The sequence below is a fragment of the Schistocerca piceifrons genome, chromosome 5 (assembly GCF_021461385.2).
Source record: "Schistocerca piceifrons isolate TAMUIC-IGC-003096 chromosome 5, iqSchPice1.1, whole genome shotgun sequence".
Lineage (NCBI taxonomy): Eukaryota > Metazoa > Arthropoda > Insecta > Orthoptera > Acrididae > Schistocerca > Schistocerca piceifrons.
In genome coordinates, this window is record NC_060142.1 from 356,919,935 (window position 1) to 356,943,440 (window position 23,506).

Genomic DNA, 23,506 nt, shown 5'->3' on the forward strand with positions numbered 1-23,506 from the left:
AGACGAACCAAAATGTAAACATAAATTACAATAACCACAAATGCAAAAAGCATACCTGTTTTAGGTGGAAGTATGCCTGACAAACAACGATGAAGAAACATACATAGCTCCAGTCTGAGATATCTTGGCATTTTCTAATTTGTTTCGTCCCCTGTGCATTTATTAGGTTTCTAAATCAATCTGTCTCTTGTTAGAAACCTACACACACACACACACACACACACACACACACACACACACACACACACACACACACACACCATTCTACGTAACTTTGTACCTACAAATGTGTTCCTCTGGATCCTGAAAGCAACTTTCTGCAACACTTCTCAACCATATGTTTCTCTCACTCAAATAGCTACTTTTTTAAATGCTTGGTTTTTGATTTAGTTTTCAAATCAATTTCTTCATAATACACCTCTCATTTACAGCCATGTTTATTTTGTTATTAATGACATTTTGTGCCAGTGCAATTTCTTGTGGTGTTTTCTTATTTAACTTTTCTTGGGTAAACACAATCCTCAAAACAATAGTTCCTGTTCAACAATCCTTTCTTTTCATTAACAGGAAATGACTGCAAATATTTTGTCATTAAAGAATGATAGGCGTCCCTATTATCATACCTTGTTTCCTTAAAATCACTACATTTTTTCTGCTCTATCTATGGAGAAGAAGCAACCCATCTGTGGAAGAGTCAGTCTGATTATTTATTGTGGAATTAAAACAGTGTACACTGTACCACTCAAAATATTGATAACATCGAATGCAGAGAAATGGAGAGCAGGGGAACCTCTCTGGCAAGAACATTTCTCCCCGGTATTCCATTTACCTTTTGGTCTGTGTTTTTACCGTGACCAAACGTGTATATGAGGGCAAGTAGGTAACGGCAAAAGGATACGTGTTAACTGAAAAACAGCTGCCTGCAACGATACTGTAACCAACAGGTTCCCAAATTCAACACTTGCATCATCACTGCCTACTTATATTGGTCTCATCAACAATGGCATGTTTCCTAGTCAATACCCACAATCTTATTTCAACAGATGATGCATCATATGAAGAGAGGAAAAATATTATTTGATATTGTTATATACAATATGTACAGGATACAACTAATTCACTATTTCACATCCTTGATGAAATACTGGTGATTCTGCTGTTTTTTGTAAGCCCAAACCTCACTCAGGACCACCTCTCTGTAAAAGAGCAGAATTAAATTAGAACTTACTAATTTGAGTAACTATGATTCATTTTATATATTTAAGATATACATTGACAATTTGCTTTAAAAGACAACTGCAGCAAGTTTCTCTAATACCATTACAAGGAGACTGTAGTTCAGTGATAGTCTGTAGGCATACAAGAAATCTGAATTTATCTATAGCCATACATGGAATCTTAATGTTAAAACTATGCATACTCTAAGATTCTTTTGTTCAGGCTTTAACACTCAAATATTTAAAATCAAACAAATTCAAAATTATATACAGCACTACACAATGGAAAAGAGAACATGCACCCTAAAGGCCTCAGTGGTAGCAGGATAATGGCAAGCAATGCAGCCTAAAAGACAAAAGAAACATAACACTAAAAAGTAGATTAAACATTTTACACCTTCAGTTTAACCCATGCTGGGTCTTGTGAGCTGTGTGACTGATATTCAATCAAAGATCACTGAGAGAGACCATAACTAGTCACAAATACTGTAAAATACTTTCTGCAAGGTCTTAAAATGCTTGAGGAAAGATATGTTTAAACTGTCAAAATTTGCTATATGAAAAATTTTCATTATTTTTGATTACTTTCAATTTTAAATCATTATCGGGTTAACAAATATTATCAATAAAACATGACAGGAGAGTCTGGTGACAGACACAAAACAGGAGCTCAATGTATCATTGCATCATCATTTTAAAATGTACATCAGTTTGTTGACATCAAATAGTCACTCTTAAGTTGTTCATATAGTGTCAACAAACTGAATAATTTAGTCAAACCATGACATCTGATACAGTGGATTCCTGGGTTTTCACTGTTCTTCTGACACAAAGAAACGGTCCTCCCATTTTATTTTATAATATTTGTTCACCTGGCGATAATTAAGATCAGAACTTGCCAAAAGTAATAAAAAAAATTAATGTATCTGCTTTTGTCAGTTCAGCTGGCTTTCATCAAACACTTGGAAAAGGTGCATGACCAGTTTTGGGCCATCAAGCCCATCGTCAGGGTTCATTCTCTTGCAGGACAGGAGCAGACAACATACTGCTGACTGTATTGACCGAGTAATGAAAGAAGTGCAGCCACCTGAAGATGGGCATAATGGTCCAGACTGGTAAAGACAATGATATAAACTTATTTAAAAACATTTGTGGCAGGTTGCAACCTCATTCAAAATCTTCAGAGTTCTGCAATAGCTCTCTTGGAAGGAAGAAAATGCTCCTCTAACTTGCTGGTTCAGACCAATTTTTGTATGCTTTTCTTCCTTCTTCTTCTTCTTCTTCTTCTTCTTCTTCGTATCTATTGGTTCCTTCATGTGAAGGATTCGTTTTCTAAGTTTCAAGACCTATTTGTCTGTTAGCTCCAACTTACAGTCCATATTTTAACAGTTAGCAGTCTAATAAAAGTAACTTGTTAGTTAGCATCTGTCATGCTCACTACAGCGCTGCCACGATGGCTGTTGGTTTCCTTTAACAAAGGCTCAAACAAGCAATGATCTGTCTGCCAATGCAAATAGGATGTGTGGCAGCTGGTAATAATTACATCAAATTGACAGTGGTGGACAGTTCACAAGTTACATAGATAATTATGACTGGAAAAACTCAGTTTCATGGCATGATGTGTCAAATCACAAGTAATTTTAATTATATTTTAGGGATTTCTCTTCCATTTGATTTGGTCAAGAGACAAATTCTGAGAATGAATGGGTTTGAGAGCAAACTCACACACCCAAGAAAGACATGTATCCAACTTGATCCATTATGGCAAACTTCAGCAATATCTGATTATTGAAAAAGGTTGAAGCACCTCCACTGACATGTTCTGCATAGTATCCAGTTGCTGTCTGCCATGGACTTGAATTATAGGAGTATTTCTGTGTAATGATCCTTTTTATAATTTTAAAACTCTTAAGTATGAATCATTGTCTTGAGCAATGAATATGACAATTGCAGTCTCCTCCATCTGTGATCTTTCATTTGTTAAATAAATACAAACATTAAAAAAAGATAAAGAAGGTCAGTTCCAGCACTTGACGAGGTATTTTGTGTCCAAGAAATGATTTAAAGCTTATGTCCACCACATGCACCAATAAACAGTTGAGAGTAGATTGGCAGTCATCTCCGCGATACTGCACCAGTCCTTATGTTGGTTTATGCATATCACATCAGTAAAGAGAGTGGATTCATAAGCCTGGAAACCAACAAAGTAAAATTTCTTTTTACATGTACTATCAATCACACTTACAAGAAAAGAACCCAACTCAAATGGCTAATACTGAACTGTTTTAAAATAATGGCATGTGTGTGTTCTACCACTCATCAAGAACATTTATCCGTAAAACTGCGTTTGTGTGGAAGCGATGTCTGAAGTTAATGAACCTAAAGACTGCAGAGGCATGAATTGTCACAGCCAGCAGATTCACAAGTCACAATTAGTCCATTACTTGGCAAGAATCTTAACAGTTCGCAAATGAGATTTTCATTCTGCAGCAGAGAGAATGCTGATATGGAACTTCCTGGTAGATTCAAACTGTGTACAGTACTTGTCCATTAAAGGGAAATGTTCCATTCATGTCTCTGTCCAGCACGTAGTGTTAATCTGCCAGGAAGTTTCATCTAAACAGTTGCTTAATATGATACATGGTAACACATGCAGTATTTACAGCTGTATTTTCCCAAATAGAAGTAGTTGTGTACATTTTTACCCTATTCATCACTGAAGTGCAAATATGAACAGAGTGAAAGCAGTTGATAAAATGGCAGTCACGTAATGTGATCTGCAGTTTGTCATTTTGCAAGCCTACAAAATAAAAAAATCTAACACTGGGTTTGTACAATCTAAAATAACATAATTGTCTATTAGATGGTATTGTTCCTTCAATGGGTTGCACTTTTGCAGTATACAGGTTTGTTAACCTTCAATAATCAATTGTAGGCCTCAACAAACAAGAGTTCAGTGGGTATTGGCTTGGATGAATGATACACATACCTCCATACATTAAAATAATTTTTATTTGTTTTTAGATGTTCAAGTTGGAGTGTTTCACTAGTTAGCATCTTTAACTCATTTAGATTACAGTTTGTTCATTCATTCAGAAAAGAAACTCTGTATTGTTTCCAATTACAAGAGAGGAAACATCCCTCCCTCCAGACATGGCTGATAGGGAAGTATTACCCTCGCCATTTTTACAGAATAGTAAATGATGTGTGGCCCAACTTTGGCTGAATTTACTCCACCCATTTCACACGTACACCTCAAATCTCAAACCTTTCCAACTCCCCCACACTCACTTGCTGGAGTCAACTGTAATCACAACTGTTACCATCCAGCTAGCAATCCTCAGTACTATGGATAAGCCTCTAATATTCATCATTTTCCAATCACTATAACTTATTTTAACCCCCCCCCCCCCCCACACACACACACACACACACACCACTCTCTCCATCAAAACGCTAAGGGTTAAGTATCATCAGAACTGTCACCAATTCACCCAACAATATCAAAACCATACACCCATCAACAATAATTTCCACCACTTACGATAACTTCAAAATAACAGCTTCTTCTCACTGCCACCCCCACTTCTTGTGGTGCTAGACATGCATTATCATCCCTCCTCAAGTATATTTTCCAGACAGCAAATCAAATTCGTACTAAGCTTAGTTGGAACCACTCAAGAATTCCAGTTTTAAGTGTACTTTTCATCACTTTTTCCACAGCCACTTAAACAAAAAGGGGTGTAAAGGCATCTTACCCAGGTATTATATTTTTATTCCTTAGAATGCTACAAGTGTACAAAGTTTGGTTAAAATTTCTCCACGCACTCCACAGTTTCGCTAGTATTCCTCCCCTATCCACACCTCCATCTCTGTAACGGTTACAGTGTCTACTCCCACAGTAATTTTTTCAAGGAAGAGCCATATTTGGACTAAGTTTGATGTACATTACTCCTGACATTCAAAAGCTATCCTAGAAAACACACACACACACACACACACACACACACACACACACACACACACACATTTTATATACTGTCACATCCTCTGCATCATCCACTAAGGTGTAGTGGCTATAGCACTGACTGGCAAGGTGCAGGTCACTAATTTGAGTCCCATTTTCTGCAATTATCGGTTATTTAACACTTGTGATTTCTGGAAGATTATTGGACTTATTTGTGTAATATTGTAATCCACTAGAACATTCTACATATGTTTACATTTGAGCACTGTCTGCTCACATGGGCAGTGGAGCTCTGTATGTACTTTTGTGCATGTTCAATAAACATTCTTTCAGTGGGATAAGTTAGTTCTTGTTGATGATCCTACTCTCGCAACTGGTACTTGATTTTGGATTCTTTGAGACAACATTTAAATATAAATATTTTTTTTAAAACAATGTGCAGCATGAAGAATTTACTTTTCTTGTAAACTACTGCAATTTATATGGTTACATTTCTTTGGGGAATTTGTTTAAGCACCAAATTATATGAGTAACTGCAAAATACAGGTGGCAACAAAGCTGGCTACATAATTACAGATAATAATATGTCAGAAAGCACAATTTTGTCTGGATCCCAAAGTTTTGAGTGAGGGAGTGCTTTACATGGACAGGAGCAAACAGTTCAATATTATTGTGCTTTTTTTGGTTTCATATGGAAAAAACAGCAAAGACAGCCACTGATGTGAAGTAAAGTCTGTTATCAGAAAGAAAGCAAATGCAACGTAATACAAAAAAATTACCTCAATTTGCCTTAAAATAAGAGTAACAAAAATTTCTAGCAGTGTTCATAAGACTTTTGAAGTATATCAAAAAAGATCTCTTCAATGTCTGACTGTAGATAGTGTCATACATGGCACAGGTTTCAGCCTACCCAGCCCAGGGTCATGTAACTTGGATCTTGCAGTATGCACATCAGCCCAGCTGGCTCACTGGACTGTGTAACCCAGCATAACCCACTCACCCAGTCCAGCCTGGATGACACACCTCAACAACCCAGCACTTGCCAAGCTGCACACTGTGATCACTCCTCAGGCCAGTCTGTTGCATCTGGTGGGCTAACTTCTGCAACCACTTGCCAGGCCATTACTTTGTCCTCCCTTTACCAATACTTTCATCGTCAATACGAGGGCAGGCTTGCAGCTGTTTCAATTAATGTTTGAGCTTGTATGCTACACTGTAGTGACAAATTATATATTCTATAGCTACTTGTAGTACCCACACATTTTTTTCAGGTCAGTGGACTTTACATGACAATAACAATTTCAAAATACCTTTACTCTGAAAAGATTTTTTCAAATTACACTCCTTAGATTTCAAACAATGCAAATGAAACATACATAAAGCTAATTAGTAACACTGCACTTAACAAATCATGCTTTTTTTCCCCCCGCATGTTTTATGAAGTTGTATACAGACATAAGCCATGCCACAACATGGACCACTGACTGGAGCAGTAAGTACCGTAAGCAGCGTGCACAGCACAGTGAGCTGGTGATCCAATGTGCCAAGCTGCTAGACCACTATCTGTGGAGCAGTGGGCTGCACTCAACTCACCAGCCCGAGTGTGCTAGCCCACAGTCCATACTGTCCAGTGCAGGAGACATGGGCTGTGAAGGCTGAAACCTGCAGCATGTATGAGTGACTGCAAAACCCTACCATAAACACTAGGTTTGTGCCATATTTACTAACATGTACTTCTTTATGAATTCTGAGGAAGGATAACAGAAGTAATCAACTGCCAGATCGTTGTAGTTGGACAGATGACTCAGATCAGGTAGGCCACACTGAGCCCGCTACTGGTAGGCATATATAAACTATGTGATCAAAAGTATCTGGACTCCCCCAAAAACATACATTTTTCATATTAGGTGCATTGTGCTGCCACCTATTCCAGGTACTCCATATCAGTGACCTCAGTAGTCATTAGACATCGTGAGAGAAAGGGGCGCTCCACGGAACTCACAGACTTCGAACGTGGTCAGGTGATTGGGTGTCACCTGTGTCATACGTCTGTACGTGAGATTTCCACACTCACAAACATCCCTATGTCCACTGTTTCTGATGTGACAGTGAAGTGGAAACGTGAAGAGACACACACAGCACAAAAGCGTACAGGCCAGCCTCGTCTGTTGACTGACAGAGACTGCAGACAGTTGAAGAGGGTCGTAATGTGTAATAGGCAAATATCTATCCAGACCACCATACACGAATACCAAACTGCATCAGGATACACTGAAAATACTGTGACAGTTAGGTGGGAGGTGAGAAACTTGGATTTCATGGTCGAGCAGCTGCTCCCAAGCCACACATCATGCCAGTAAATGCCAAATGACGCCTCACTTGGTGTAAGGAGTGTAAACATTGGGCAACTGAACAGTGGAAAAACATTTTGCGGAGTGACAAATCATGGCACACAATGTGGCGATCTGATGGCAGGGTGTGGGTATGACGAGTGCCTGGTGAACGTCATTTGCCAGCGTGTGTGGTGCCAAAATTAAATTCGGAGGTGTTGGTGTTATGGTGTGGTAGTGTTTTTCATGGAGGGGGGTTGCACCCCTTGTTGTTTTGCGTGGCACTATAACAGCACAGGCCTACATTGATGTTTTAAGCAGCTTCTTGCTTCCCACTGTTGAAGAGCAATTCGGGGATGACGACTGCATCTTTCAACACGATCGAGCACCTGTTCATAATGCACGGCCCGTGGCGGAGTGGTTAAACGACAATAACATCACTGTAATGGACTGGCCCGCACAGAGTCCTGACCTGAATCCTATAGAACACCTCTGGGATGTTTTGGAATGCTGACTTCATGCCAGGCCTCACCGATCGACAGCAATATCTCTCCTCAGTGCAGCATTCCTTGAAGAATGGGCTGCCATTCCCCAAGAAACCTTTCAGCATCTAATTGAACATATGCCTGCAAGAGTGGAAGCTGTCATCATGGCTAAGGATGGGCCAACAACATACTGAATTCCCGCATTACCGATGGAGAGCGCCATGAATTTGTAAGTCATTTTCAGCCAAGTGTCCAGATACTTTTGCTCACATAGTGTAGCTTGGTGTGAAGACCTGTTAGTGGCCAGCAGCATCCACAATGCTGCACACAGCAAATGCATCACAGGAATCGTTTCAAAAATTCCTTGTGAAATTTTGCACTCAGAGTTTGCAAAGCAGGAACAAATTCCTTGTGGTAAATGTTACCTTACTTCTTTAAGTCTTCCTGTGCAGCTTTTGAAAAGCCATTGTGATAAAAGACCACCACAACATGCTAAATTTTTTTATTACTCCGTGACCTATTTCACCATTAAAGTCATCATCTGGAAGCCATTAAAGTGTTGTAGTGGTGGTGGTGGTGGTGGTGGTGGTGGTGGTGGTGGTGGTGGTTTCTGATTAAAATTAATGTTATCTTTGTTGTATGTAGGGGTGATCAATGTGGTTTTGGCCTTGGACTTATAAGGAAAAATCTTTTTGTGTCAAAGTAAAGTCAACATTTCTCGATCAGTTTCCACTCAGGTTATGGATGAAGGGGATAAATCAGGTATCATCCCTCATGATACTAAAACAGAGGGAGACCAATCATGGTCACATAGTTTGCTAAAATTTACACATGTTGTCCTCTATGTTCTTTTCTCTCCTCCATCTGTCTGTTTTCACAACACACGTTACAAACACATTTTCTGCTTACACAATCATTATTGATGATTGTTTTCTTATGTCGCATTTCTCTGCTATCAATTTTACTATCAGTCATTAACCTCATGTCAGAATTTATAGGTAACCTGAACCAGCCATAAAAATGTTATCTACTCATTGACTGGGTTGGATTGGATTGAGGGGATTAAAGATACCAAACTACAATGTCATCAGTCCCTCCATCCTATATGCATCAAGCCGGGAATAGTTCTGAGAGAGGAGGGACACAGAAGACAAATCCTGATGAACCTGACTGCAACTGAGAATCACTTAACACCAGGCGAGAGAGTTTCTCCACCCAGAAAGCAGCTGAGTCGACTAGGACATGTTATGCACTTGGAGATGACCTGATCATGGTTTCCTCCATTACCACAAGAAAGCTAGAGATGCAGACAAGTTGATAAATCTTAGGAGAGAGAACAAGAATGGCAAGACAGTAAACCAAATGACAGATGTAAAAGAATAAGAAGAATTTAAAAGGTGGTAAGGGCAGGTGCCATGCCGGACTGCCTACCAAGGTCAACCATGGGCCACTAGATCAAGCATGTGACAGGAGACCATTCCAATTCCTCACGTGGCTGACGAGGGCAATGTGCCCAACCTCACGAAGACGATCAGAAATCACCTTCACTGGTGAATTGTAGAACCAGATAAGCCACTCTGCTGTCATCCACTAGCACCACAGGCAGCATGTCAATAAGTTCAAAGTTACACAAAAAGTAGCTAAATTAGGGCAGTTAAGTAATGTGTGTGCAACCGTAAGATGGGCAGCACACCAACAGTGAGGTGGATCCTCATGTCACCTGATGTGGCCATGGGTCAGCTGACTGTGGCCAATGCATATTCAACAGAAAAGGGTAGATTCTTTGTGAGAAGCTTGCAGGGAAGACTACCACATGGTCGTGGTCCCCTTGGATTGCTCACAGAAACCAGTGTTCCAAGCTCCAACAACTGATAGTGTACAGCTGATCAAAGGTCTAGTTCCAGTACTCCATCTCCAAAGTTTGCATCTTCGCGGTCAACTTGGCCATCTGGCCAGTATGTTCATTCCTGCAATCCCAAGGTGACCTGAGGTCCAGACAAAGATGACCAATCATCCAGCTTGATGGAGGTCAGTAAGGAGATCCTGGTTAGTCACAACCAAGTACTGTAGGCTCTTGTGATGGGCACCAATTCTGCAGTGAATACACTGAATCTGTCTGGCAGGGAACATTGTTCACTGTACCTTCCATGTGAGTAGGCAAAAACAATGGATGTCACCCACAGAGGTGTCAGTGTATACTACTTCTGAAACTGAAAACGCATCAAGGAAGATGAGGAACAGGCTGAGAAAGCTTGGGGGGTCACCGAGTCTTTAGGTCCAAATGATAGACTGTGACAAATCCAAGGGCAGCGTACACACCATGGGGGCATATGCAGATGCTCCTTGACAAGAGGTCACTGTGGGGGAGGTTGGAGTTCACTGCAAAGACACTGTATGTGAAATGCAATTGGGACTCCAGTCTTGGGCCACTGTTGTGGAAGGTGGATTTCCCTACCATGAAAAACGACATGGTAGTTTGGAAGCTCAGGGAAGCAGAAAATGTGAATCACATAATTGAGTAGCAGCAATTGCTCCTAATCTGTAGTGGAGACTGTTCACAGGAACCTGACACAAATCAGATTCTGCAACTGTGTATTGGATCCAGCATCCACAGACCTGCAGGTCATGCCAAGCCATATGCCAGGCTTCCAAAATCAGGAAGGAACAGTGTCAAAGCTTCGTAAAGCCAAAAAGTGTAGAGCGGTCGGAGCCACAGCTGGTGTTACTGAGGCAGCAAAGAGAATTAAGGTGTGATAAACACATTTGCTTAAGATGGGGAAACCACGTTAAATGGGCATCAGAGACCAGTTCTGGACAGTGATAATACTCAATCCTGTTGAGCAATTGGTCACCAATTGTGGATGGACAGTACAGCAGTAACAGAAGTGCATGATGCAAAGCTAGGTGGCTGAAAACTGGAAGCCATGAATGAGAGTCCAGGACGGTAACTTTTGTATGGTGTCAAGCAACTTGCAGAGAACATTAGTGAGACTAACTGAGTGATAGCCATTCTTCTCAAGGGAGTGTTTTACCTGTTTCTGGTACAAGTATGATCACATTTCTTGCCACTGAGATGGGAAGTCACCCTCACTCAAATATGGTTGAAAATGGCAAGGATGTGACGCTGACAATCCATCAATTGGTATTTGAGCATTTGGCTGCAGATGGACTGGCTTGGAGCCAGCTCTGGGCAAGGGGCGGGGCAATGATGAATTATTACTCACTGAATGGAGCATTACATAGTTCTAGGAGACAATATCATGAAAGTTGGTGAATTCATTCGACCTGCTCTTTGAGGACAGACCTAAAGACTCAAGCCTAATGCAGAGCAAAATGTTCCAGAAAAGCATCTGAGTCAGTTTAGACAACAACATTCAGGGAGATATGAGGTACACCTGTGGACAAGAGGGCTGGGGGGGTTCATACAGGCGGTGAATTTTTGCCCAAATCTGCAGCAAAGGAGGGGTATGTCGCCCAATGGTAGAAAACAAACTGTTCCCAGCATTCTTGTTTTTGCCATTTTATGAGATAGTGGACCCGGGCACAGAGCTGTTTAAAGGCAGTGAGTTTCTCCATCGACGGATGCTGCTTATGATGTTGCAGAGCTTGTCAGCAACCTCTAATGGCCATGGCGATTTCTGAAGTTCACCAAGATACAATCTACTGAAGTGAAATGGGGATTGCGAGGAATAAGGAATCGCTGAGTCTGCTGCCAAGAGAATAGCTGGGGTTGTGCCCTAGACAGCCGCATTGATACCTCCCCATGATGGAGTGCTAAGGATGACAGCACAGACAAAGGCCTCCCAGTTAGCATTGCTGAGAGCCCACCTGGGTGGATGTCCAGGCAAGTGATGTTGAAGGAGGGGCAGGACAATCAGAAAATGATCTCTGCACACAGGTCATCATGGACTAAGGCCAAGGCTGCAAATGGAAAGATCAATGGGCGAATAAGATCCATACATCACATTAAAGTGTTTAGGGCACCGGTATTCACAAGACAAAGACTGAGCTCTGCGAGCAAAGACTCAACAGCTCTACCATGGCCAGTGGTCACAGTTCCATCCCAGAAAGGGTTGTGGGCATTGAAGTCACCTAAAATGAGGAAAGGTGTGGAGAGCTGAGAAATGAGTCCAGACAATGTGGTCTGAGATACTTCACTATTGGGAGGGAGATACACATTACGGATGGTAAAATGCAGAGACATCCACACACAAACAGTCATAGCCTCCAAAGTCATATTGAGTGGCATATGCTCACTGTAGACAGAGTCTGGAAAGTAAGTGCAAATTCCACCCAACACTCTGTCAGTCAGACCTACTCTCTAAATAGCCCTGATAGCCAACAGATGGTAGGGGTTCACAATGCTGGGAACCAAGTTTCCTGGATGGCAATGTGGAAAGTGAGGGAAATGCATATGAGACAACATAGCTCAGCCAGGTGGTGGAAAATATCAGAATAGTTCCACTGGAGGATCATGCTATCAGTGTTCTGTACAGAGGGGGGTGGCGGTAGGAAGCTGTAGGAACCAAGTAAGCAGGTGGTCATGCCCTAGGTTCACCTGCTGCCACCAGAAGGAACGATACAGCATCAACACACTTTCATTCTCAATCAGGTCATGCAGGGTCCAGTGGCCAGGTGACTGTCAGAACCTCCTTTGTCTCCCCTTTATCTCTCTTCTCCTTGGAAGATTTTGATACCCATGAGGACTGTACTTGCACTAGCTTCAGGGATGGAGAAGAAATGCGAAGCTCTATGACAAGCAAATTGTGGTTCCCTCAGCCACTGGCTGGTATCTCGTTGCAGATCAGCAGAATTCTAAAAAAGGAGTGTTTTGAGTGACCCTTTCCTGGTGAGGGATGCTAGTGGAGGGTGTTGCTTCTCCAGCTGGGACTGGGTATCAGGGATCAACGCCCCCAGTGGGTGGGGAGTCGATGCTCCCAAAGTCAATGGGGGGGGGGCAGGAAGGGGGGCATTACTCGAATAATAGGAGGGGGGCCCCCAATGACCAGGGGAGCAGGCATAGATGAGCAATCCTGATGGCCTGACGAAGAAGGCACAAAGGGTGTGGGTAATGTCGCTAGAGAAAATGACGATGTCGGATCCGTAGCATACGCCATAGTCATTCGCACAGGATGCAAAGATTATATTTCTTCTTGGCTGGATGGTACATCAGTCAATCAGTCAAGAGTCTTGAATTCTTGGAGTTTCTTCCCCCATTGGGAGACTGTGCTGTCTGGCCACTGGGGGAATGATGCCCTCTACAGATGACACAGATGGGGGAAGTGCACAAGAATGTTTGTGTGCAGCTGGCATCCACAACTATTTTACAACACAAAGATATGTGCCCAAATCACACACATCTGAAGAACCGCATGGGAGACAGTATATACGGTTTCATGTCACATCGATACACCATCACCTCAACCTTTTTAGGCAACGAGGTGCCTTCAAAGCCCAAAATGAAGGCCCCTGTAACACCCCTATTGTTCTTTGATCCCTAATGGACACAATGGACAAAATGTCCTCCACGTCACTCCAAACTGGGACCAATTCGGCACTGGTCTGCAAAAGAAGGTCACTGTGGAAGATGATACCCTGTATCATAGTCAAACTGCTATGGGGGGGGGGGGGGGGGGGGGGGTTTACAGCTATAGGAATTTCATCTGGCTTGTCACAAGTGAGCTGCTCTCGTCAGATATGAACCACTCTTCATTTTTGAGATTACTTCTACTTCCCTAAACCTGTCCTCAATGTGTTCAACAAAGAATAACGGCTTTGTGGCCAAAAAGGAATGAAGTATTGTGGGGAGTATTTCTACCCTTGTATCTTAGCCCTATGTCCTGGCCACGGAAGGAACATTTTGGGGTCACATCACCCTGCATCGTACGAATCTTTCCTTTCAGAAAAGACCGCTGGAGCCATGCAGTCACCAGCAGAAGGACACTTAATACAGTTCATATGTGAGTCATCTGCCATGGTGCCACTCACTCCAAACGAGGGGTCTCCCCACAGTTGCCTCCAGCCTTAGCAATGGTTACATGACCAGTTTTCATTGCCCCGCAACAACGATCACATTCTCCTTGGAATATGTGGGTAGCTACAAGCCCAGGCACCAATAGTGTGATCCCTGCATGATCAGAGGGCTACCACAGTGCAGGTACTTGACTACACTAGATGGTAAGGGTGCAAAGACAGAAATGTACACATGTGGAATATACGTCGCACTGCGTTGCCTTACCTGCATGAACCATACTTCCATAAAATTTGAAAGAGGAGGAACAGTAGGTCAAACCAAACAATGGGGACCGTGTAGTTTAGGATGAAAAGATGTCTAAAGTGCTGGAAGAAGAACAAGAAAAAATAACAAGACGAACATCCAAAAATCATAAACCAAGACATCCAACCAAAAGGCAGAGAGAAAAAAATAGCCGAAGAATGGGCTTGCAGCACAGAAAGTGAAGTAGCACTTCAAGGGCTCAGGTTCTGTGTTGGCCAACAGAGTTGTGAGATCCATAGGGGAGTGGGCGGGTTGTCATCTCCTAATGGTTTTCTTTCCATATACAATGACATGCTAATAACTAACTCATCTGAGTGTTTTAGGTGAAACCTGTCGAAGTTTTTTAAATAAAACAAATGTTATTAACATTCTACATATTTATTCTTTACATCTACATATTTGCAGTCTTCTGCCACTAGAGGGCTCTGAATTGGAGCATGCAATGTGATGTTTAACATAAGTATGATGGTGCATGAGAAACAGCATGCTGTAATTGAGTTTAGAATTTGAAGTTTTCATCCACACATGGAGCACCCCCTCCTTCAGCATGACAATGCCAAATCACAGACAAGTGCTGTGACATCCACTGAGATAGTGGACCAGATGATGATGCTCCTTTCAGACAAACCTTAAAGTCTCATTCAAGAAAGATATTAAATTCAGAAGAAAGTATCTTGCATACTTAAGGAAATTTCTTACAGTGTGTAATTAATGTCTCACATATGGCTGGCAGGGACATTTTGAATAATACTTAGGTCAGATTCTACAACAGGATACATTTTGGATGAAGAACAAGACAAACAGTAGAAATAAATTGCAATTTTAAAAAAGCAAAGACAATACCCAATTATATATGTGCATGAAGCTAATGGCAAGCAAATTTTCCAAATGATTTTCATCATCAAAGTATTCTGTATATTTGGACTTTAATACGGAATTCCTCCTTTGGCAGTTATTCTGGACTGGACAGATAATTTAAACAAATGGAAATGGCTGAAACTCCATCTGAATAATTGCTTGAAGTGACAGTAATCTGATTCCAATGATTTACTTTTCTTTAGCAGAGCTTTTCTTTCTTGTAATCAAGCCAGAATTTTAAATAATAGTATTTTTTATACACTGATCATTATCTCAGACGTAAATATTAATTTCCATCTAAACACAACAAAATGATAATCAGCAATATTAAGTAGAGACTTCAGAAAGTAAGTTACACAGACAAGATTGGTATGTTTTGAGAGGAGTGTACTTGCTCTGGGTTTTCTCAATACACAGTTACAGTTCTGCTGTGGTACAGGTAAGACGTGTGTGAGTGAAATGGCATGACAACTGGAAACATACTCCAAAGTTGAAGTACGTGGACAGTACAATTTTTGTTGGCAAAACATCTAAATTGCACACAAATTGACCTTGAAATTCTGGAAACATAGGAACCAAGTACAATGTCGCATCCATCTGTTCTGAAATGGTGCCAACAATTTGATCAAGACTGCACAGATATGGGTGGTGATGATCAGGAAGTCCAGATCATACACTCGTCCAATTTCCATCTCTTCAACAAGCTGAAAGAACATTTGGAAGGAAAGAGATTTTCCTATAATGAGGATGTTCATACAGCAGTTCATGAACAGCTCCATGACCAAAGACCAGATTTCTATAACCAAGAAACTGAACAACTGGTAGAACCTTCCAACAATAGTGTTATGTACTGAATCACTTTGAACCTTAGTGCTACACTCAATAAAACCTACATGGCCTGCTATAATAATGTGTGATTTACTTTTTGAAGTCCCCCTCCTATGAACACAGTTGTAGCTCAATAGCACATATTCGTCTTTCATACATTTACTGTAAAATGGATTCAAATCAATGACACAAGTTTTGCAAGGTTATAACACTAAAAACCTACAGAAAATATGAGCAACTGCAAAAGACAACAAAGCTGGTAACTGTGTACTTCATTTATATGGCATCCTGGATTTTCCATTATTTGTATGATAGATATGTCTGTTTCACTGATTGTTTTGAACAACCAGTATTACAGTTATTACGCTGAGGTGACAGAAGTCATGGGATAGTGATAAGCACATATACGGATAGGGGTAGTACAATGTACACAAGGTATAAAGGGGCAGCACATTGGCAGAGCTGTCATCTGTACCCAGGTGATTCATGTGAAAAGGTTTCCGACATGATTATGCCCGCCTAACTGTAAGTCACAGAACTTTGGAAGCATAGGACATTCCCTTTTGGAAATCATTAGGGAATTCCATATACTGACACCCACAGTATCAAGAGTGTGCTAAAAATAGCAAATTTCAAGCATTATCTCTCACCACAGACAACATAGTGGTCAACGGCCTGCACTTAATGACCGAGAGCAGCTGTGTTTACGTAGAGTTTTCAGTGTTAACAGCCAAAGAACAATGTGTGAAATAACTGCTGAAATCAATGTGGGATGTACAATGAATGTATTTGTTAGGACAGTGCAGCGAAATCTGATATATTTGGGCTACAGCAACAAAGTACCAACTCAAGTTCGTTTGCTAACAGCATGACATCACATGCAGCACCTCTCCTCGACTCGTCACCGTATCAGTTGGACTCTAGACAACGGGGAAAACCATGGCCTTGCCGGGTAAGTCCCTATTTCAGTTGGTAAGATCTGATGGTAAGTGTGGCACAGAGCCCATGAAGCTATGGACCCAAGTTGTCAACACACTGTGCAAGCTGTGGTGGCTCCATAATCCTGTCAGCTGTGTTTGCAGGAATGAACTGGATCCTCTGGGGCAACTGAACTGATGACTAACTGGAACTGGTTATGTTCAGCTACTAGGAGACCATTCGCAGCCATTCATGGACTTCATGTTCCCAAACAATGATGTCAACAGATCACAATTCTTCATGACTGGTTTGAAGAACACACTAGCAATTCGAGCAAATGATATGGGCACCCAGATTGTCCAACATGAATCCCATCGAACATTTATAGGACATAATCTAGAAGCCACTTCAAGCACAAAATCCTGCAACATCAACACGTTCGCAGTTATAGACAGCTATAGAGGCAGCACGGCTCAGTATTTCTGTAGGGGACTTCCAACACCAAGTTGAATCCACGTCACGTTAAGGTGCTGCACTAAGCTGGGTAGAAGGTGGCTTGACATGGCATTAGGAGGTTTCCTCTGACTTTTGTCATTTCAGTATATTTCAGCCCAAACAATTAGACCAGTACTACTTTTAACAGTTTACAAACCTGCCACCAACACTGAACAAGAGTAGACTGCAGGAATGACTGTGCAATTAGAATACTGCTATCCAGTTAACACACTGGTGGAGAAGTGCAGATGTTTAAACAAATTCCCCTAGCTAATTCCGTAAAAGTCAGCTACTTACTGCAAACTTATGTCTACTGAGCATGATTTAACGCAACTCACATTGATATATTCAATTTCTTTCTCATCAATTGGCCGCCTCCGGTACTTTGCAGGTAACTGATAATCTTCAATAACAGGTCTTGCTTGTACCTTCCCTTTAGATGCAGCGGGGGTTGGCCCTTGGGCTGGTGAAAGCATTGTGCTGGTCTCTGTGACAGAAATACAATATGAAAATATGATCCCAAAATACCTCTTGTATTTACCATAATTTTTTATGGCTTAGGCTCTCCACTAATTAGTATCTGTTTTATATAGGAATCTTCAAAATCACTGCAATTTAACTGTCAAATGAAGACAATAAAAAACCTAAAATGCTGTGATGCATTCTGGTTACCTCCGCTAACAGAGTAATTTACAGGCAATAACTGATTGAAAAAACACGTTTACCACCCAGACTTTAATGTGGTAAAACTGTAACACAAACCCTTGAACCATATACTACATGGGATAAAAACTCTGAGCATCCACATTACAGCATAGCAGCACCAACAATAATGTAATAAGTGAGGTACAGAGTCTAAATTCTGACACCTCCACTAGAGTTATGCCCACAAAAAATAAAAATTTGCAGTTCAAATCTCGTAGCGAAACATGATGGTGAGGCTTTGCCAGAGATGATATCATGCCTGCCTGCATTTGCTCTGAAGGTACACGCTCCACACTGACTTTGGGTGACTACCTTTGAAGTCGCAGCCTCTTGACATGCCGAGCTCAGGGCCATGTATTCTGCCTTAGTTGAGGAGAGGGCCACTGCTGGTTGTTTCTTACTATGAAAGGATATAAATGCTTCTTGCGATTTAGACAGACATCCAGTTGTCAACTTTCTGCCTTCCAATCTCTGGGCCAATCTGAATCACAGTAATCTATTATTTGGCAATCCTCAGCATTAGAAAACAATAGCTTCATACTCTTGGTACCTTTTCGATCCTTTGGACTGCCTGCCAGTGGATTAAGTCTTCATAAATGGATCTACTTCTGGAACTTTCACCTAGATCTCTTCACATACAATAGTTAGTAAGAAGTCCATGACAACACACCTATCCGGTCAATATTAATAGCATTTTTAGCACCCATAGCAAATAAAAACCTTGATCAGCTATGCATTACAACCGGAGGGAAAGTTTCATCAAAGTCCAGGCCTTGCTTCTGAGCACAACTATTTATTACTAGTTATTCTTAAGAACATACAATGTGAAGTTTCGTATCTTTCTTTAATTTTAAAAACCTAATTAATTTTATAAACCTATTTTGCATTTACAGGCTTTTTGTCTAAATGTAAAGCAGCAGACTCCTGTGCGTGGTTCTCTCTGAGCTTCAGTAACTCTTCTTTAATTACTTTCAGCCAGTTTTCAGCACTGTCTGGCATCACTGCTCCTTCCAGTGACTCTTTAGGACAGCGGTCATCAAACTACAGCCCATGGCCAACACGTGGCCCGAATTAAGAATTCATGTGGCCTACTGTTCTCAGCTGAGTTTTATAATAATATGCATCTAGCAACTAACGGACAAATACAGAAAAGTCAGCTACCATTAAGAGCTTCTTAACAGTATAGTTCTGCTGCTCAGTAACAAACAAAAACAGTTCCAGATGCAGTACTACTTCAAAATGTGTTCAATTTCAATTGACTTTAATTGAATTTAATTAATGAATCTGACCATCAGCTAAATGAAGTAGGCCTGTTGCAGCACAGCAGACTTAGAGGATGTGACAGGAGGAATGCTTTACTGTTTGACGCAGGCGCGGCTCGTGGTTTCTATACTGGGGAAGGCTGCGGTATTTATCGATCGGAGCCAACATAGACCTCGAGTTACGCTACAGATTAGTCTGACATAAACAACTAAGAATTCAGGGGGAGGGGGGTGGGCGTATCACTCTCTACCCATAATTTTACGCACTGTATCTTCTATAATCAGGTATTAAATATCATTAGAAGCTAACTTCGAGTTAAAATCTTTGGTTAGTGTTTTTAAACGTCATCATTACATTTTCTGACACTTTGTAGCAAATCACATGAAAAGACGCGTTTCGGAGAGATCTTTAATGCGATGAATGTTAACTTTGCGGCTGCTTAATATTTTAGGTGTTTTCAGTTCTAAACTGAAGGCGTTTATTGTGGTTTACCTCCAAAGCTCGAAGTTTACGAGTTCGCATGACGATACTGTGATGTTTTGGTGACGTCACAGGTCTTGTGCAAGTAAAACTCATTAAAATCTTGCAAAATACACTCCGAAAAAGAAACTTGCTAATATCACACGATATCAACAAAAGCAGTCACCATCAGCAAGCAAGAAAAGTAATGGGACAAATTTCGCGCGCTTTGTCCTCTAGTCACTTATGAAACTCTCGCTAGATGGCAGTACTGTTATGTTACTGTAGTCTAGTGCACTCTGGCGGGATATTTGCAAACTTATTCTAAATGTGGATAAAATAGCCAGTGGCAGAAACAAAACAACTATGTAAAACATTATCAAAACAATAATACTAAACGTCGATTAATGACGCATCGAAGCGTAGTCGAGATGTGCAGACAGAGATTGGATAGCGAAGTTTCGGCCACTCTACATTTCTTTATTACATAGATAGTGGAACGTGAAAAATGTGTGGTGGTTGGTATGACACCCTTAGGCTGCAAGCTCTGAGCCTTCGGGTCGCCCATAAAGAGCAGTACTATGTAGAAGCCACGCCCCGAAACCGCTACTACATGCAGCTTACGGACGTTCCAAGGCGCAGCCTAAACACTACTAACCGTTCGGAAAACATCTATCGATACAAACAGTTCCAAAAACGTTGACCATCGTTATTTTAATCGGAATGGGAATTATGCGAAATTCGTTCTGATAATTTAAATTATGTAATACGTTCTTGCGAAATTTGCTTTAACATATATTTTGGGGCGGCTCCGCCTCAGAGCCTTTAATTACGAGCCGCGCCTGGTTTGACGAGTCACTAAAATGTTTGTTGCACAACTACCAGTCAGCTGAAACCAGCCAATCTGGTCATTGTCAGCCTAATCTGTGGCTTAGCCTGAGATCTAGGTCAGATTCAAAAGTGACAGTAAAGTTAGGAGATGAGATACTGGCAGTAGACCAAAACCAAGCTGAGAATGCCAAGATGGCTGTGCACAGCAAATGGCTGAAAGTTGTTGTTGTTGTTGTTGTTGTTGTTGTTGTGGTCTTCAGTCCTGAGGCTGGTTTGATGCAGCTCTCCATGCTACTCTATCCTGTGCAAGCTTTTTCATCTCCCAGTACCTACTGCAACCTACATCCTTCTGAATCTGCTTAGTGTATTCATCTCTTGGTCTCCCTCTACGATTTTTACCCTCCACGCTGCCCTCCAATACTAAATTGGTGATCCCTTGATGCCTCAGAACATGTCCTACCAACCGATCCCTTCTTCTGGTCAAGTTGTGCCACAAACTTCTCTTCTCCCCAATCCTATTCAATACTTCCTCATTAGTTATGTGATCTACCCATCTAATCTTCAGCATTCTTCTGTAGCACCACATTTCGAAAGCTTCTATTCTCTTCTTGTCCAAACTATTTATTGTCCATGTTTCACTTCCATACATGGCTACACTCCATACGAATACTTTCAGAAATGACTTCCTGACACTTAAATCAATACTGGATGTTAACAAATTTCTCTTCTTCAAAAACGCTTTCCTTGCCATTGCCAGCCAACATTTTATATCCTCTCTACTTCGACCATCATCAGTTATTTTGCTCCCCAAATAGCAAAACTCCTTTACTACTTTAAGTGTTTCATTTCCTAATCTAATTCCCTCAGCATCACCCGACTTAATTAGACTACATTCCATTATCCTTGTTTTGCTTTTGTTGATGTTCATCTTATATCCTCCTTTCAAGACACTGTCCATTCCATTCAACTGCTCTTCCAAGTCCTTTGCTGTCTCTGACAGAATTACAATGTCATCGGCAAACCTCAAAGTTTTAATTTCTTCTCCATGAATTTTAATACCTACTCCGAATTTTTCTTTTGTTTCCTTTACTGCTTGCTCAATATACAGATTGAACAACATCGGGGAGAGGCTACAACCCTGTCTTACTCCCTTCCCAACCACTGCTTCCCTTTCATGCCCCTCGACTCATAACTGCCATCTGGTTTCTGTACAAATTGTAAATAGCCTTTCGCTCCCTGTATTTTACCCCTGCCACCTTCAGAATTTGAAAGAGAGTATTCCAGTCAACATTGTCAAAAGCTTTCTCTAAGTCTATAAATGCTAGAAACGTAGGTTTGCCTTTCCTTAATCTTTCTTCTAAGATAAGTCGTAAGGTCAGTATTGCCTCACGTGTTCCAGTGTTTCTATGGAATCCAAACTGATCTTCTCCGAGGTTGGCTTCTACTAGTTTTTCCATTCGTCTGTAAAGAATTCGTGTTAGTATTTTGCAGCTGTGACTTATTAAGCTGATAGTTCGGTAATTTTAACATCTGTCAACACCTGCTTTCTTTGGGATTGGAATTATTATATTCTTCTTGAAGTCTGAGGGTATTTCGCCTGTTTCATACATCTTGCTCACCAGATGGTAGAGTTTTGTCAGGACTGGCTCTCTCACTGCCGTCAGTAGTTCCAATGGAATATTGTCTACTCCGGGGGCCTTGTTTCGACTCAGGTCTTTCAGTGCTCTGTCAAACTCTTCACGCAGTATCATATCTCCCATTTCATCTTCATCTACATCCTCTTCCATTTCCATAATATTGTCCTCAAGTACATCGCCCTTGTATAGACCCTCTATATACTCCTTCCACCTTTCTGCTTTCCCTTCTTTGCTTAGAACTGGGTTTCCATCTGAGCTCTTGATATTCATACAAGTCGTTCTCTTATCTCCAAAGGTCTCTTTAATTTTCCGGCTGAAAGTTATGATACATATATTTCTAAGATCCTGATCTCTCACAACCTTGAAAATTTTCTCGATATCTTTATCAGTTTCCAAGATATAGAGTTTCAAAGTTACCATACTTCCATATTAATACCAGTATGAAGCAAAATCTAAATGACAAATAAATGCAGCAATTGCTCAAATTTTAATGATATATTCTTTAGGTATCTATAAGAGGTATCTGCCTATTTATCTGTTGTTGAGAAACAATGAAAAAAATGTATATTTGTTTTTTACCAAAAAACTGTCGCAGATTCTCAGATAGCTATGCACAGCAAAAGGCTGTAATGTTTTTGATGTATTCCTAAGATCTCGATCTTGAACCTTGAAAATTTTCTTCATATCTTTATCCATTTCTGAGATACAGTGATTCCAAGTTATCTCACTTGTATACATGAAATATGCATGTAAAATCTGATGTGAAGCGAAAACCTGGTTTATAAAGTGGTGTAACACTGAAAAATATGCTGTAAAGTGTCTCCAATATCATCTGGGAATCCCATGCTGTAAAACTGAAGCATACATATGGAAAATGATTTTATACATAAGATATGGTGTGAGGTGCTAAATTAGTTTTGCATTATTTCAATTTCACATAAGTAAACTATCTACATTTCACTGACCATTACATTTCTTTTCATATGCACTACACATCCCGCTGCAGCAGGGAAAAGAAGCGAGCCAGTGGAAAAATACTCCCATCTGAGCACAAAAAATGTGAATATATTCCTGTTTATTTAGGAGACTGACTGAAAGATAGGGTACCAGGTGTCTCATTTCACCTTCCTCAGCACCTTCAAAATTTTTCCCAAAAATTTTGGCATGTGAATATATTCACGCTTTTTATGTTGAAAGAGGAAAAGACAGTGGCAGTGGCAAAGAGACAGAAAAGTT

General features: G+C 40.9%; 1 protein-coding gene across 1 annotated transcript in view; it reads right to left on the reverse strand.

Annotated features, from left to right (window-relative positions):
* Positions 1-1,056: 1,056 nt before the first annotated feature.
* LOC124798406 (alpha-ketoglutarate dehydrogenase component 4) overlaps positions 1,057-23,506 on the reverse strand; it is a 40,949-nt gene continuing 18,499 nt past the window's right edge. Inside the window, exons 3-4 of the mRNA XM_047261800.1 lie at positions 17,714-17,862; positions 1,057-1,196 (exon numbers count right to left, since the gene is read on the reverse strand). Coding sequence (XP_047117756.1) covers positions 1,179-1,196; positions 17,714-17,862 — 167 coding nt within the window. The 3' untranslated portion in view covers positions 1,057-1,178. The remainder of the gene's footprint in view (positions 1,197-17,713; positions 17,863-23,506) is intronic.